The sequence below is a fragment of the Schistocerca gregaria genome, chromosome 3 (assembly GCF_023897955.1).
Source record: "Schistocerca gregaria isolate iqSchGreg1 chromosome 3, iqSchGreg1.2, whole genome shotgun sequence".
Lineage (NCBI taxonomy): Eukaryota > Metazoa > Arthropoda > Insecta > Orthoptera > Acrididae > Schistocerca > Schistocerca gregaria.
Genome location: NC_064922.1, coordinates 657566530 through 657580167, shown reverse-complemented (window position 1 = coordinate 657580167; position 13638 = coordinate 657566530). Strand labels below are relative to the sequence as shown.

At 37.6% G+C, this 13638-nt stretch overlaps 1 protein-coding gene across 2 annotated transcripts in view; it reads left to right on the top strand.

Moving 5' to 3' along the window:
• The window catches only part of LOC126355990 (cilia- and flagella-associated protein 206-like), a 315199-nt gene extending 304217 nt beyond the window's left edge, over nucleotides 1-10982 (top strand). For both annotated transcript variants that reach the window (XM_050006609.1, XM_050006610.1), the window contains one exon: nucleotides 9195-10982. In XM_050006609.1, coding sequence (XP_049862566.1) covers nucleotides 9195-9416 — 222 coding nt within the window. In that variant the 3' untranslated portion in view covers nucleotides 9417-10982. The remainder of the gene's footprint in view (nucleotides 1-9194) is intronic.
• Nucleotides 10983-13638: the final 2656 nt, after the last annotated feature.

Genomic DNA, 13638 nt, shown 5'->3' with positions numbered 1-13638 from the left:
CGGAGGTTCAAGGATGCAACAGTTTTGTTTCTAGTGTACCTGGTCTTGAAAGTTTTAATGATAGAGATGTAATTGCCTAACGTACCTATCATATGTTTGAAATTGGTAGTAAAGATTTTGGTAAATCAGCTTATGACTCAACATCTTCTCTTGTCTTGTACACTCTTAGCAAAAGAAAAATTGATCAAAATGAGTCTGTATTTATTTGGGTTAAAGGTAAAGGTGTATGCGAATATGTTAAATTTGTAGCTGATTGTACTTTGTATTTCCATAAATAAAGTCATCTCTGTATTGGTTAGCCCAAGATAGTGCTCCCCCATACAAAAATGTTTCTACAAACTTTATAGTAAACAGATCAGTCATACTACCATCAAAATTATCATGACAGTATTGTAGAAAATCAAGTGAGTGAAGGTTATTATTTCATGGAAAACTTTTAATTAGTACAGTGGCCCACATACCACAACAGTTACCATTGAAACTGTTAGTAGCAAAACCTTCTTCTAATTCCACTTTTTTGTCATCTGTCTTCTGACTGGTTTGATTGAGCCTGCTGTGAATTTCTCTCCTGTGCCAAACTTTTCATCCCACAGTAGCAACTGCAACCTACATCTTCAATTATTTGCTGGATGTGTTCCAATCCTTGTCTTCCTCCACAGTTTTTACTCTCTACAGCTCCTGATAGTACCATGGAAGCTATATCCTGATACCTTAACAGACATCAACATCCTGTCATCCTTTCCCTCCGTCTTGTCAGAATTTTCCATATGTTCCTTTCCTCGCCCATTCTGTAGAGAACCTCCCCATTCCTTATGTTACTAGCCCACCTAATTTTCATTATTCTTCTGTAGCACCACATCTCTGGGTTCAAACCTCTCCTTAAATTTTGATTAATAATCAGCACTGGCAGCTGAAGACTTCCGGCATAAGAAGTCAGCCTCATTCTGCCAACAGCCTTTTCAAAGAGGGCGGATGAGCAGACAGAGGTTCAGGGTACTCTCTTCTCGTAGGGGTGTGAAACTGCCCCTGAAGGTGGAAGAATCAACTAAGATCGATGGCATGATGATGCAGGAGGCAATGGAAACCACTGCATTAAAGACACGTATTGCGTTCCCACATGACATGTGACCTGTAATTGAAGAAGTGTCATGATGATCTCTCCTTTAGCAAAAGATTCTGGAATAGTCCCCATTCGGATCTCCAGGAGGCAACTGCCAAGGGGGAGGTTACCATGAGAAAAAGAGTGAATAATCAACGAAATAACATTCTACGAGTGAGGGCATCGAATATCAGAAGCTTGAATGTGGTAGGGAACTAGAAAATCTGAATAGGGAAATGCAAAGCCTCAGTCTAGATATAGAAGGGGTCAGTGAAGTGAAGTGGAAAGAAGACAAGGATTCCTGGGCAGATGAGTATAGGGTAATATCAACAGCAGCAGAAAATGGTATAATAGGAGTAGGATTCATTATGAATAGGAAGGTAGGGCAGAGAGTGTGTTACTGTGAACAGTTCAGTGATAGGGTTATTATTATCAGAATCGACAGCAAACCAACACTGACAACATCGGAAGCTGAAGATGAAGAGATAGAGAAAGTGTATGAGGATATTGAAAGGGTAATACAGTATGTAAAGGGAGATGAAAATCTAATAGTCATGGGGGACTGGAATGCAGTTGTAGGGGAAGGAGTAGAAGAAAAGCTTGCAGGAGAATATGGGCTTGGGACACGGAATAAGAGAGGAAAAAGATTAATTGAGTTCTGTAATAAACTTCAGTTAGTAATAGCAAATGCTCTGTTCAGGAATCACAAGAGAAGAAGGTATTCTTGGAAAAGGCTGGGTGATATAGGAAGATTTCAGTTAGGTTACATCATGGTCAGACAGAGATTCCGAAATCAGATACTGGATTGTAAGGTACAGCCAGGAGCAGATATAGACTCAGATCATAATATGGTAGTGGTGAAGAGTAGACTAAAGTTTAACACATTAGTCAGGAAGAATCCATACGCAAATTAGTGGAATACGGAAGTACTAAGGAATGACAAGATATGCTTGAAGTTCTCTAACTCTATACATACAGCAATAAGGAATAGCGCAGTAGGCAGTACAGTTGAAGAGGAATGGACATCTCTAAAAAGGGCCATCACAGAAGTTTGGAAGTAAAACATAGGTTCAAAGAAGGTAACTGTGAAGAAACCATGGATAGAGAAGGAATACTTTAATTCAATGTTGAAAGTAGGAAGAACAAAAATGTTCTGGAAGACTCAGGAATATAGAAATACAAGTCTCTGAGGAATGAAAGAAGTAGGAAGTGCAGGGAAGCTGAGACAAAATGGTAAAGGCATGAGAGAGGCAATTCTGATGTTGCGGTTTATAATGGAAACGAGACTAAATAAAAATCAAGACACGTTCATAGGATTTGTTGAACTGGAAAAAGCATTAGACAATGTAAAATGGTGCAAGATGTTCGAAATTCTGAGAAAAATAGGGGTAAGCTATAGGGAGAGATGGGTCATATACAATATGTACAACAGCCAAGAAGGAATAAATAATAAGAGTGGATGACCAAGAATGGAGTGGTAATTTTGAAAAAAAGACAAAGGTAATGAGAAGTAGTAGAAATGAGAACAGCGAGAAACTAAATATCAGGATAAATGGTCATGAAGTAAAGTAGATGAAGTTGAGGAATTCTGATACCTAGGCAGTAAAATAACAAGTGACAGATGGAACAAGCAGGACATCAAAATCAGACTAGTAATGGCAAAAAGGGCGTTCCTGGCCAAGAGAAGTCTACTAATGTCAAATATCAGCCTCAATTTGAGGAAGACATTTCTGGGAATGTACGTCTGGAGTACAGACAGCGTTATATGGTAGTGAAACGTGGACTGTGCAAAAACTGGAACAGAAAAGAATTGAAGCATTTGAGATGTGGTGCTACAGACAAATGTTGATAATGAGGTTGACTGATAAGGTAAGCAATGAGGAGGTTTTGTGCAGAATCGGAGAGGAAAGGAATACGTGGAGAACACTGATAAGGAGAAGGGACAGGATGATAGAGTATCTGTAAAGACATGAGGGAATGACTTCCATGGTACTAGAGGGAGCTGTAGAATGCAAAAACTATAGAGGAAGACGGAGACTGGAATACATCCAGCAAATAATAAAGGAAGTAGGTTGCAAGTGCTACTCTGAGATGAAGAGGTTAGCACAGGAGAGGAATTCGTGGTGGGCCACATCGAACCAGTCAGAAGACTGATGGTCAAAACAGTGATTACAAACACAGTACAACATTTAATTCACTCACTCTGCATTTGATATCTAATTTCATACTGTACTATAGTTTGAAGAGTTTATGTAGCTTTTGAACATTAGACAACTTTAGTAAACGTACTTGTCTTGGAATTTGAGCCCTTGGGCTGCTGCTTGTTGCACCTAGCTTAATTACTCTGGCCTTGCTGTATGAAAATTTATGTTCAAAGTGATAAAAAGTAATTTCATTAAATTAGTCTGTCTTGGATCTCCTTTTTCACATATTGTGTGGTATCAATAGCTACAAAGCCACTACGTAGGTACAAGTTCTTAAGTTGTCACTATGACAGACACTGATGACAGCGCCCTCTAGCTGGTGCTGTGGAGCTCTACGAGCGTCGCTCCAGATTCAGATTGATTCCAAGGAGATGCCCTAGCAACATTGTTTCTACTTGTACGCAAAGTTAAGTAAAGGTGATTTTAGTTCACACTGCAGTGCTGAGAGTTCTGTCTCACCTGCTCCTCCTAGCTTCCTACCTTCGGCCTACCTTTCAGTTTTCAGGAGCAGACCCAGGTGCCACCTTCCAGGTGGGAAACAAAAGCTGGGGTGTCTGTCGTAGTGCCAACTTAAAAACTTGCACCTATGCCATGGCATCGTAGCTAACGATACCACATATTGTCTCACTATATGTTTCTCTTTTGAAAAATATTTAGTAGTTTTCTATTGATATACTAGGTTCTTTCAACATAACATGTGTTTTTTGTTACCGGTTAAAGATTATAGAGGTCTTATTCTGAAAGTATAGATCAAGTGATGCAAATGCCCCTCTTAGCCTGAATGCAGTGCTGGAAAGGCAGTAACAGCTCTTGCACCTACATTGCCAGGAGCTCTATATATTTTATGTATATTTGTGTGTGTGTGTGTGTGTGTGTGTGTGTGTGTGTGTGTGTGTGTGTGTAATTTGCCTTATAGCACAGCCAAACACATAAATGTCTATTTTACTTGTGATTAAGTTAGGGGACAAAGGTCACAGAACAAAACATGATAAACCTGTTTTCCAAAGCAGTTGATTGTTAAGTGTATTTCATCTTATTTTATACAGTTCCAACAGTAAATGATAGTTTGCAAGTCATTTCAGAAGCTTCCAAACTATCATTCACTGTCTGCAACTGTATAAAATTTAGTTTTGAGTCAGAATTGAACCATTATCCTAAAGCCTTTGTTCAGACTTACTGTTATTTCAGTGGTTAAATCTTGTGAAGTTGAGATCCCTGATCAATATGTTGTATTATCACCTTGATGCCTAGGTATTTATTGACACAGAGATATCATTTATGTAATATGTAAAGCTATTCTTTCAAACATATCAAAACACTTCCTTCAAGCTGTATCCACCAGTTCATCCTCTCAAATGATTTAATGCAGGGTCAATTATGCAGATTTGTGAATTATGTGGAAATACTGTTTTCAGCAAGTGTGTGAGCAGTAGGGGCCTCTTACCCTATTGTCTTCCAATATAATTAGGAAGCTATTCACAGGCATATCAATCCATGTTACTGTTCTAACACTTTCTGATGAGACGACACAGTGTGGTACTGGGATGCAACACTCACACATCTCTTGCAGTTGACTTACATATTGTGTGCAGCAGATCTTCCTCTCAGATCAGATGGCTCCGTCGATCTTCACAAACTCTTCTTCACCAAATATTATAGCTGGTTAAAGGAATTTCAAAATAGACTTCTTTTCTACCCCTGAAATGATTGGCTTCTAGCAAGTCCAATACCAGAAAAACAAATGTAAGTATCTTTAGTTCAATACATAATGCATTTGTTAAAAAAAAAATGAAGTCATTAACCATCGAGGAATAAAGCCTGCTTGCTCCTTGTACTGAACATCTAGCTTCTATCACCCAAGCGGCAAACACTTGTCCATGCCAATTGGCTATCACTATTGCAGTAGTCTTCTGATACATGCCCATTGAGAAAGAAAACTGGCGTTCTATGAATAGGAGCGTGGAATGTCAGATCCCTTAAGCGGGCAGGTAGGTTAGAAAATTTAAAAAGGGAAACGGATAGGTTAAAGTTAGATATAGTGGGAATTAGTGAAGTTCGGTGGCAGTAGGAACAAGACTTCTGGTCATGTGACTACAGGGTTATAAACAAAAAATCAAATAGGGGTAATGCAGGAGTAGGTTTAATAATGAATAGGAAAATAGGAATGCAGGTAAGCTACTACAAACAGCATAGTGAACGCATTATTGTGGCCAAGATAGATACGAAGCCCACACCTACTACAGTAGTACAAGTTTATATGCCAACTAGCTCTGCAGATGATGAAGAAATTGAAGAAATGTATGATCAAATAAAAGAAATTATTCAGATAGTGAAGGGTGACGAAAATTTAATAGTCATGGGTGACTGGAATTCGGTAGTAGGAAAAGGGAGAGAAGGAAACGTAGTAGGTGAATATGGACTGGGGCAAAGAAATGAAAGAGGAAGCCGCCTGGTAGAATTTTGCACAGAGCACAACTTAATCATAGCTAACACTTGGTTCAAGAATCATAAAAGAAGGTTGTATACATGGAAGAACCCTGGAGGTACTAAAAGGTATCATATAGATTATATAATGGTAAGACAGAGATTTAGGAACCAGGTTTTAAATTGTAAGACATTTCCAGGGGCAGATATGGACTCTGACCACAATCTATTGGTTATGACCTGCAGATTAAAACTAATGAATCTGCAAAAAGGTGGCAATTTAAGGAGGTGGGACCTGGATAAACTAAAAGAACCAGAGGTTGTACAGAGTTTCAGGGAGAGCATAAGGGAGCAATTGACAGGAATGGGGGAAAGAAATACGGTAGAAGAAGAATGGGTAGCTTTGAGGGATGAAGTAGTGAAGGCAGCAGAGGATCAAGCAGGTAAAAAGATGAGGGCTAGTAGAAATCCTTGGGTAACAGAAGAAATATTGAATTTAATTGATGAAAGGAGAAAATATAAAAATGCAGTAAATGGAGCAGGCAAAAAGGAATACAGATGTCTCAAAAATGAGATTGACAGGAAGTGCACAATGGCTAAGCAGGGATGGCCAGAGGACAAATGTAGGGATGTAGAGGCTTATCTCACTAGGGGTAAGGTAGATACTGCCTGTAGGAAAATAAAAGAGACTTTTGGAGATAAGAGAACCACTTGTATGAACATCAAGGGTTCAGATGGAAACCCAGTTATAAGCAAAGAAGGGAAAGCAAAAAGGTGGAAGGAGTATATAGAGGGTCTATACAACTCCGATGTACTTGAGGACAATATTATGGAAATGGAAGAGGATGTAGATGAAGATGAAATGGGAGTTACGATACTGCGTGAAGAGTTTGACAGAGCACTGAAAGACCTGAGTCAAAACAAGGCCCCCGGAGTAGACAACATTCCATTGGAACTACTGATGGCCTTGGGAGAGCCAGTCCTGACAAAACTCTACCATCTGGTGAGCAAGATGTATGAGACAGGCAAAATACCCTCAGACTTCAAGAAGAATATAATAATTCCAATCCCAAAGAAAGCAGGTGTTGACAGATGTGAAAATTACCAAACTGTCAGTTTAATAAGTCACAGCTGCAAAATACTTACGCGAATTCTTTACAGACAAATGGAAAAACTAGTAGAAGCTGACCTCGGGGAAGATCAGTTTGAATTCCATAGAAATGTTGGAAGACGTGAGGCAATACTGACCCTACGACTTACCTTAGAAGCTAGATTAAGGAAGGGCAAACCTACGATCTAGCATTTGTAGACTTAGAGAAAACTTTTGACAATGTTGATTGGAATACTCTCTTTCAAATTCTGAAGATAGCAGGTGTAAAATACAGGGAGCGAAAGGCTGTTTACAATTTGTACAGAAACCAGATGGCAGTTATAAGAGTCGAGGGACATGAAAGGGAAGCAGTGGTTGCGAAGGGAGTGAGACAGGGTTGTAGTCTCTCCCCGATGTTATTCAATCTGTATATTGAGCAAGCAGTGAAGGAAACAAAAGAAAAATTCAGAGTAGGTATTAAAATCCATGGAGAAGAAATCAAAATGTTGAGGTTCGCCAATGACATAGTAATTCTGTCAGAGACAGCAAAGGACTTGGAAGAGCAATTGAACGGAATGGATAGTGTCTTGAAAGGAGGATATAAGACGAACATCAACAAAAGCAAATCGAGGATAATGGAATATAGTCGAATTAAGTAGGGTGATGCTGAGGGAATTAGATTAGGAAATGAGACACTTAAAGTAGTAAAGGAGTTTTGCTATTTGGGAAGCTATTTGGCAATGGCAAGGAAAGCGTTTCTGAAGAAGAGAAATTTGTTAACATTCAGGAAGTCATTTCTGGAAGTATTTGTATGGAGTGTAGCCATGTATGGAAGTGAAACAAGGACGATAAATAGTTTGGACAAGAAGAGAATAGAAGATTTCGAAGTGTGGTGCTACAGAAGAATGCTGAAGATTAGATGGATAGATCACATAACTAATGAGGAGTGTGGTGCTACAGAAGAATGCTGAAGATTAGATGGATAGATCACATAACTAATGAGGAAGTATTGAACAGAATTGGGGAGAAGAGAAGTTTGTGGCACAACTTGACCAGAAGAAGGGATCGGTTGGTAGGACATGTTCTGAGGCATCAAGGGATCACCAATTTGGTATTGGAGGGCTGCGTGGAGGGTAAAAATTGTAGAGGGAGACCAAGAGATGACTACACTAAGCAGATTCAGAAGGATGTAGGTTGCAGTAGGTACTGGGAGATGAAGAAGCTTGCACAAGATAGAGTAGCATGGAGAGCTGCATCAAACCAGTCTCAGGACTGAAGACCACAACAACAACAACATGCCCATCCTGCACACACAGAAATGGGCCTTGAGGTAGACACATCTCCACTCTCTCAGCCTCATACTTAAAATATCAGGTGTTCGAGATGGTGGAAAGCCGAGTGTCTCTAGAACTTACACCGAAATTCTTGAGGCACTCAGCTGTTCAGTCTTACTAAAATATAATGATGTCTTCACTTACAGTAAAGAAAATCTTGATCTGTCTTTCTTTCATTCCTGATGACTCTCGCTGACAATTTGAGTAGAGATATGCTTTTAATTTATACTGTGGATCTCATATGATTTGGCAACTGTGACAGCACAATGTGATCCACAGTTACCACTTATCTGAAATGGAAGTCCTGGAGTCCAGTCATAATCAAACCTGTGGGCATGTGTAGCTTTCTCAGGCCACAGGCACAGATGTTGCCATTCAGCTAACTTCTGACTTCCAATGTGTCATTTATTTGCCTTAAAGTACTATCCAGTCTCCCACAAGCTAACAATACATCATTAAAATTGACTGATTGGTACTGTTCTGGCATGTCTACATACAATGTCCAAAATGACAACAGTTCTCACTCAAATATAGTGATGGCATTTCTGACTTTTCCTACAATAGACACAAGTACTGAGTTGTCAGAAGAAGTCATCCTACAGCATACAGTTTGTATCCAGCATTTAAGTAGTGGGACTTGTTCGGTAAATCTAAATTTAATGTCTAGTTCTCCAAAAGTTTGCCTAGCGGCTTTTTACATGAATTTTTACCCATCAAATATTTTATGAGTGTGAGGAATGTTAAATTGTTCTTTTGTTTTGTATCACTACATTATGATGAAGTTAAAGGAATTAATGTAGGATTTTTTCTGTTGCTGCCAACCTTGGTAACAAAATAATGTTGTGCACAGCACCATTACAGAGTAGTTCTTTGTAATTCTTTGCATAAATTAGTACAATACTCATATGTGAGCAGACAAAAAACTTAATCATTTCATTAGAACCGTGTTTTGTGAGACATTTTGGAACACAATAACAAGTCAAATTTACATTACAATGTTACTTATTTTGAAGTATAATTTTTAAGTGTACTTTTTTTTACAGGCTAACATCTGCAGAAGTAAAACACATAGCACTCAGACTTACCAGAGCCATAAACGATCTACAATTGCATGTCAGACAACCAACAAGAAAACCGTGTCTTGTCAAACAAAGACTGATGGTTCTACCAATGTACCTACTTTAAAAAATTTCATTTTTGGATTAAGAGGACGTACCGATGCACAGCAGTATTTAGTCACCCTTACAAGGCCAGTTAATGAATGAATCATAATCACTTGGAAATAAAACAGTGATGTAAAAAGCAAACACTATAAATATTCATGAGTAGTATTTTTAACTGTCGTCTTCCCACTTTCAACACAGTTTCTGTCGTAAGTTTATGCACTGGCTTTCTGTTTACAACAATTCTCTTTGTTTTAGACTTGATGTCCCATTTTCAGAAAAAGTGAAGAAAGGCTCTTTGAACTGTACCAATAATTATAATTTTATGATATTTCTGTGAGCACACTAGCAAACAGAACCAGAATGAATCTTTCATCTAACAACTAGCTCAGCTTTTATCTTAAAAACAGGGAACAATATGTGGAAATAGATCAGGAAAGGGATAATGTCATTAGGAAATATAATTCCAAGCTACTGGCTGTTAAATATGAAGTGCCACATGGATCAGTAATGAGTCCTGTTCTGTTCTTACTCTATGTAAATGACCTAAACATAGGCAATGACAGCAGTAAAATATTTCATTTGCTGATGATACGAGTGTTCTGATTAGAGGAAATGCAGAAGAAACTCTTGTAAAAAACATGAGAGAAGCCACTGACAGGCTAACATGTTACTTTGATGACAATGACTTAATAATAAACACTGGAAAAACTGTAGCTATTTATATACACACAGCACAAACAAAAAATCTGATATCACCCAATCTAGAGCTATATGGACAGACAATTGCCAAAACAGCCTGTACCAAATTTCTTGGACATCATCTAGAAGACAACTTGAAATTGAAAGCACATATTGAACAAATGAACAAAAAGCTAAGTGCTTCTTGTTTTGTGTTACATCAATTAAAAAATTGTGCCAGCTACTGCACTCTTAAGTGTGTACATTATGCAGTGGTACACTCTCACCTCCGGAAAGGGATTATGTTCTGGAGAAATTCTGGAGATGCCATCAAAACACTGAAAACTAAAAATAAAAAAAATTATAAGAATAATGGAAGAGGTAGATAATCACAAATCATGTAGACCACTGTTTCAAAAAAGTATGGTCCTGCCACTTCCTTGCATATATATACTTGAAAATATAATGTATTTAAAGCAAAATTTACATGCAAAAAGACCACTCATCACTCAGAATCACACGATACACAGCTATGATATAAGACAAAAATTGGATGTACATGTTCAAAGCGCCAACACAAAGTTATTTCAAAACGGTCTTATCTATCCTAGTATCAAACTATACAGTGCCTTACCAGATACCATTAGACACATACAAAATATTGGTCACTTCAAATCTAAATTGAAGTCGTACTTGGTTGATCACTGCTTTGACACAGTAAATGAATACCTAAAAAAATAATTTTGCTATGTTGATCCAATGAAGTCTCATTCAGAAGAACATTTGTATTTTATCTCTCTGTATATAGTGTAACAACATTTATTTAAGTATTCACATCATTTATTAATATATTAATGTGTGTTATTGAGTACAAAGGTATATTATATGTAAAACTGTTAGTATTAACATAAAAATCCAAATATTTCTTGCACATTGTGCAGCTGTAGATGAAAATGGATCAATAAATCAAAATCAAATACTTTTCTATTCAGCAATTTTCTTTTCTTGTTTAGTACACTTACTTACTTTACAAGATGTTTAACAAGCATCCTTTTAGACAAAGTCCACAGTCAGAAAAGTCTGAGCATGAGTTTGGTCAGCCTATGGTCCCAGAGTAGGGGACTGATCAACACCAACAGTCCATCAGAACTTTAAGCCCTGGGCAAACTTCAGTAATCATAATGAAGAGTGATTATGGAACATTGTAAGTACAATCAATAATTCGTCTTATCTCTCTAGCTTGAACCACTATACAAATGACTCTCAACCTCAAGGTTAGCCGTACACAATTGTGGTGACAGACTTTGTGGGGTGAAACAGTTTTTGTTGAAAAATCCGTAGAACTCTTACCATACTACAATTGCACCGGCTTTTCCTTGCACATGGGATACTGCTTGAATAAAATTTATTTCCTTACTCTCTGAAGCAACTTCAGCGAAGCAGTACACAAACATATAACTGTTTTGGTGGCTGCTGGGAAGCAATCCATTCCTCCTTATACCTTATTTAATAAGAGAACTGATGAAAAGCAGCCAAATACAGTAGCATCAGAAAATACTTTTAATTATGGACAGGAAATAAATATTTGAGAAATCCTTTCCACATTCATGAAGGCTTTGGAAATGGCTGCCATGATCCTAAAATCTATTGCATATTTTTGTAATTGTACCCAGGATCACATTCATGTGCAGGCTACCTAGGCTGAAAGCTACAGGCCTACACCACAAAGGGGCCCACACCGTAACAATTTAAAATTAAATTACATTGCATCCTGGATTGTTTGTTGTTTAAATTTATATGTCTATTTTGATACTGTGGTGCAGGCTCTCTTATAATTGTACATGATATAGACGTAGCTGAGCTTTTTACTGAACTTCTGATGTAAATTAAGTCAGCATTCACATCTCAAACTTCACATTTCCCCATTATTAATTCTCATAGTTCATGGTCAAATGCATGCCATTTCTGTTGGCAAAGTTGCTAAGACTTTTAAATGAATGGTTAACAGGATTTTGGCAATTTAAAGTGAGTTCTACTTCAAGCCTAACCAGGGACACAAACCAGAGGGCAAGTCTTGAGAAAATAATTGAAAGATAGTGACACATACAGTAAGAACTGACATGGTCAATGTTAAGATAATGCTTCTCCACTGAATGAGAAGTACAATGGCCAAGTTGTTCCTAGCAAAAAATAATTTAGCAGTATGGATACCTTGAGCAAGGCATTCATTCAGTTTTGTAGAGAAAGGAACAACCGAGGGTTGCCTGAGTACTGTAAGATTTTTTGAAGTTTTGGAAAAACTACATGTTTTTACAGCTTCAACAAACAAGCATAAAGTCCTGATGGCTTCCCTGAAAATAGCAGAGACTGACAAACCCATTCTTATGTGAAAAAAGGGTACAACAATGTATTGGTAAGCCTGAACTGATGTTACAGGAGCCATCGTGTGAGGCTACAAAGAAATAAATAACACACTTTTTGAAATTTAAGTGCTTTTAAGTTTATACATAAGATGTTCAGAGATAAAAATGGAGCTCTACATAGTATTTTGGGATAATGTCTTGGTATGAGTAAACAAAAGTAGTGACTACAGAACCTCTGAAGGATGAGAACACAGTTGCTGGCATCCCTAGCAAGCTTCACAAAAACAAAAAGGTAGCTTTGACAATATGAGGTGAAAGCTGCTGAAATAGCTGATTGCATGGGTAGGAAAGTGAAACACAGTACAAAGTGAAAAATAAACATATCTTCATCACGTCTAGTCTGTATCAGAGCTCCAGAAGCTGAGCTCTCCTGGTCAGAAGAATTGAACATCAAGAGTTTTGCTCCTGTCATAGATCAATTTAAATCTATAACAGATTTTTCTAATGTAAGGAAAGTGAATATGATAAGTTAAAATTAAAAACACGTGACTAAATGTATAAATATTCATAATTAAGTATATCAGCAACTACAGTAGCTGATCAAAAGTATCCAGACACTTATTGATGGACATTAATATGGGATATGGCCATGATTTGCATTCACGGCACATTGAACTCTTCTTGGAATACTTTCAATGAAGTGCCTGAATGTCTGTAGAGGAATGGTATTCTTCCTCAAGAGCCAAAACCAGAAAAGGTAGCGATGCTGGACATTAGGTCTAACATTTTTGATGGCAAGTATGTGTGAAGTTGGATTGCAACCTTACCACTTCTCTTATACGAGTCAACTTACTTGTTGTACACAGCTGATCTTCTTCTCTGGATAGCTGGCTTCTGGAATCTCTATAAACTTCTTCTCCAAAGAATGATGCTAGTTGCAGGAACCTTAAAGACTCTCTCACCACTTGCAAATAATTTGGTACTCGAAGAAGAATACTTTTCAATAACTATTGGTATATTTGAGCTTCATAAGAACAAAATTCACACTTCGCACATAAACATTTAATTTCTCGTCAGCAACTCATATCGTCTCGCATTAGAAACAGATTTAAGTCCATTTAGAAAAGAATTGGCTTACCAATCATGTCTCTACTACAACCATATAATAAAAACATGTCTTGTCTGCAGCAAGTTCAAAATAAGGGTTTTTTCACAACTCATAGTCTCAATTGTTCTTTTGTCACTAACAATACTCACAATTACAAACCATATGTTTTCAT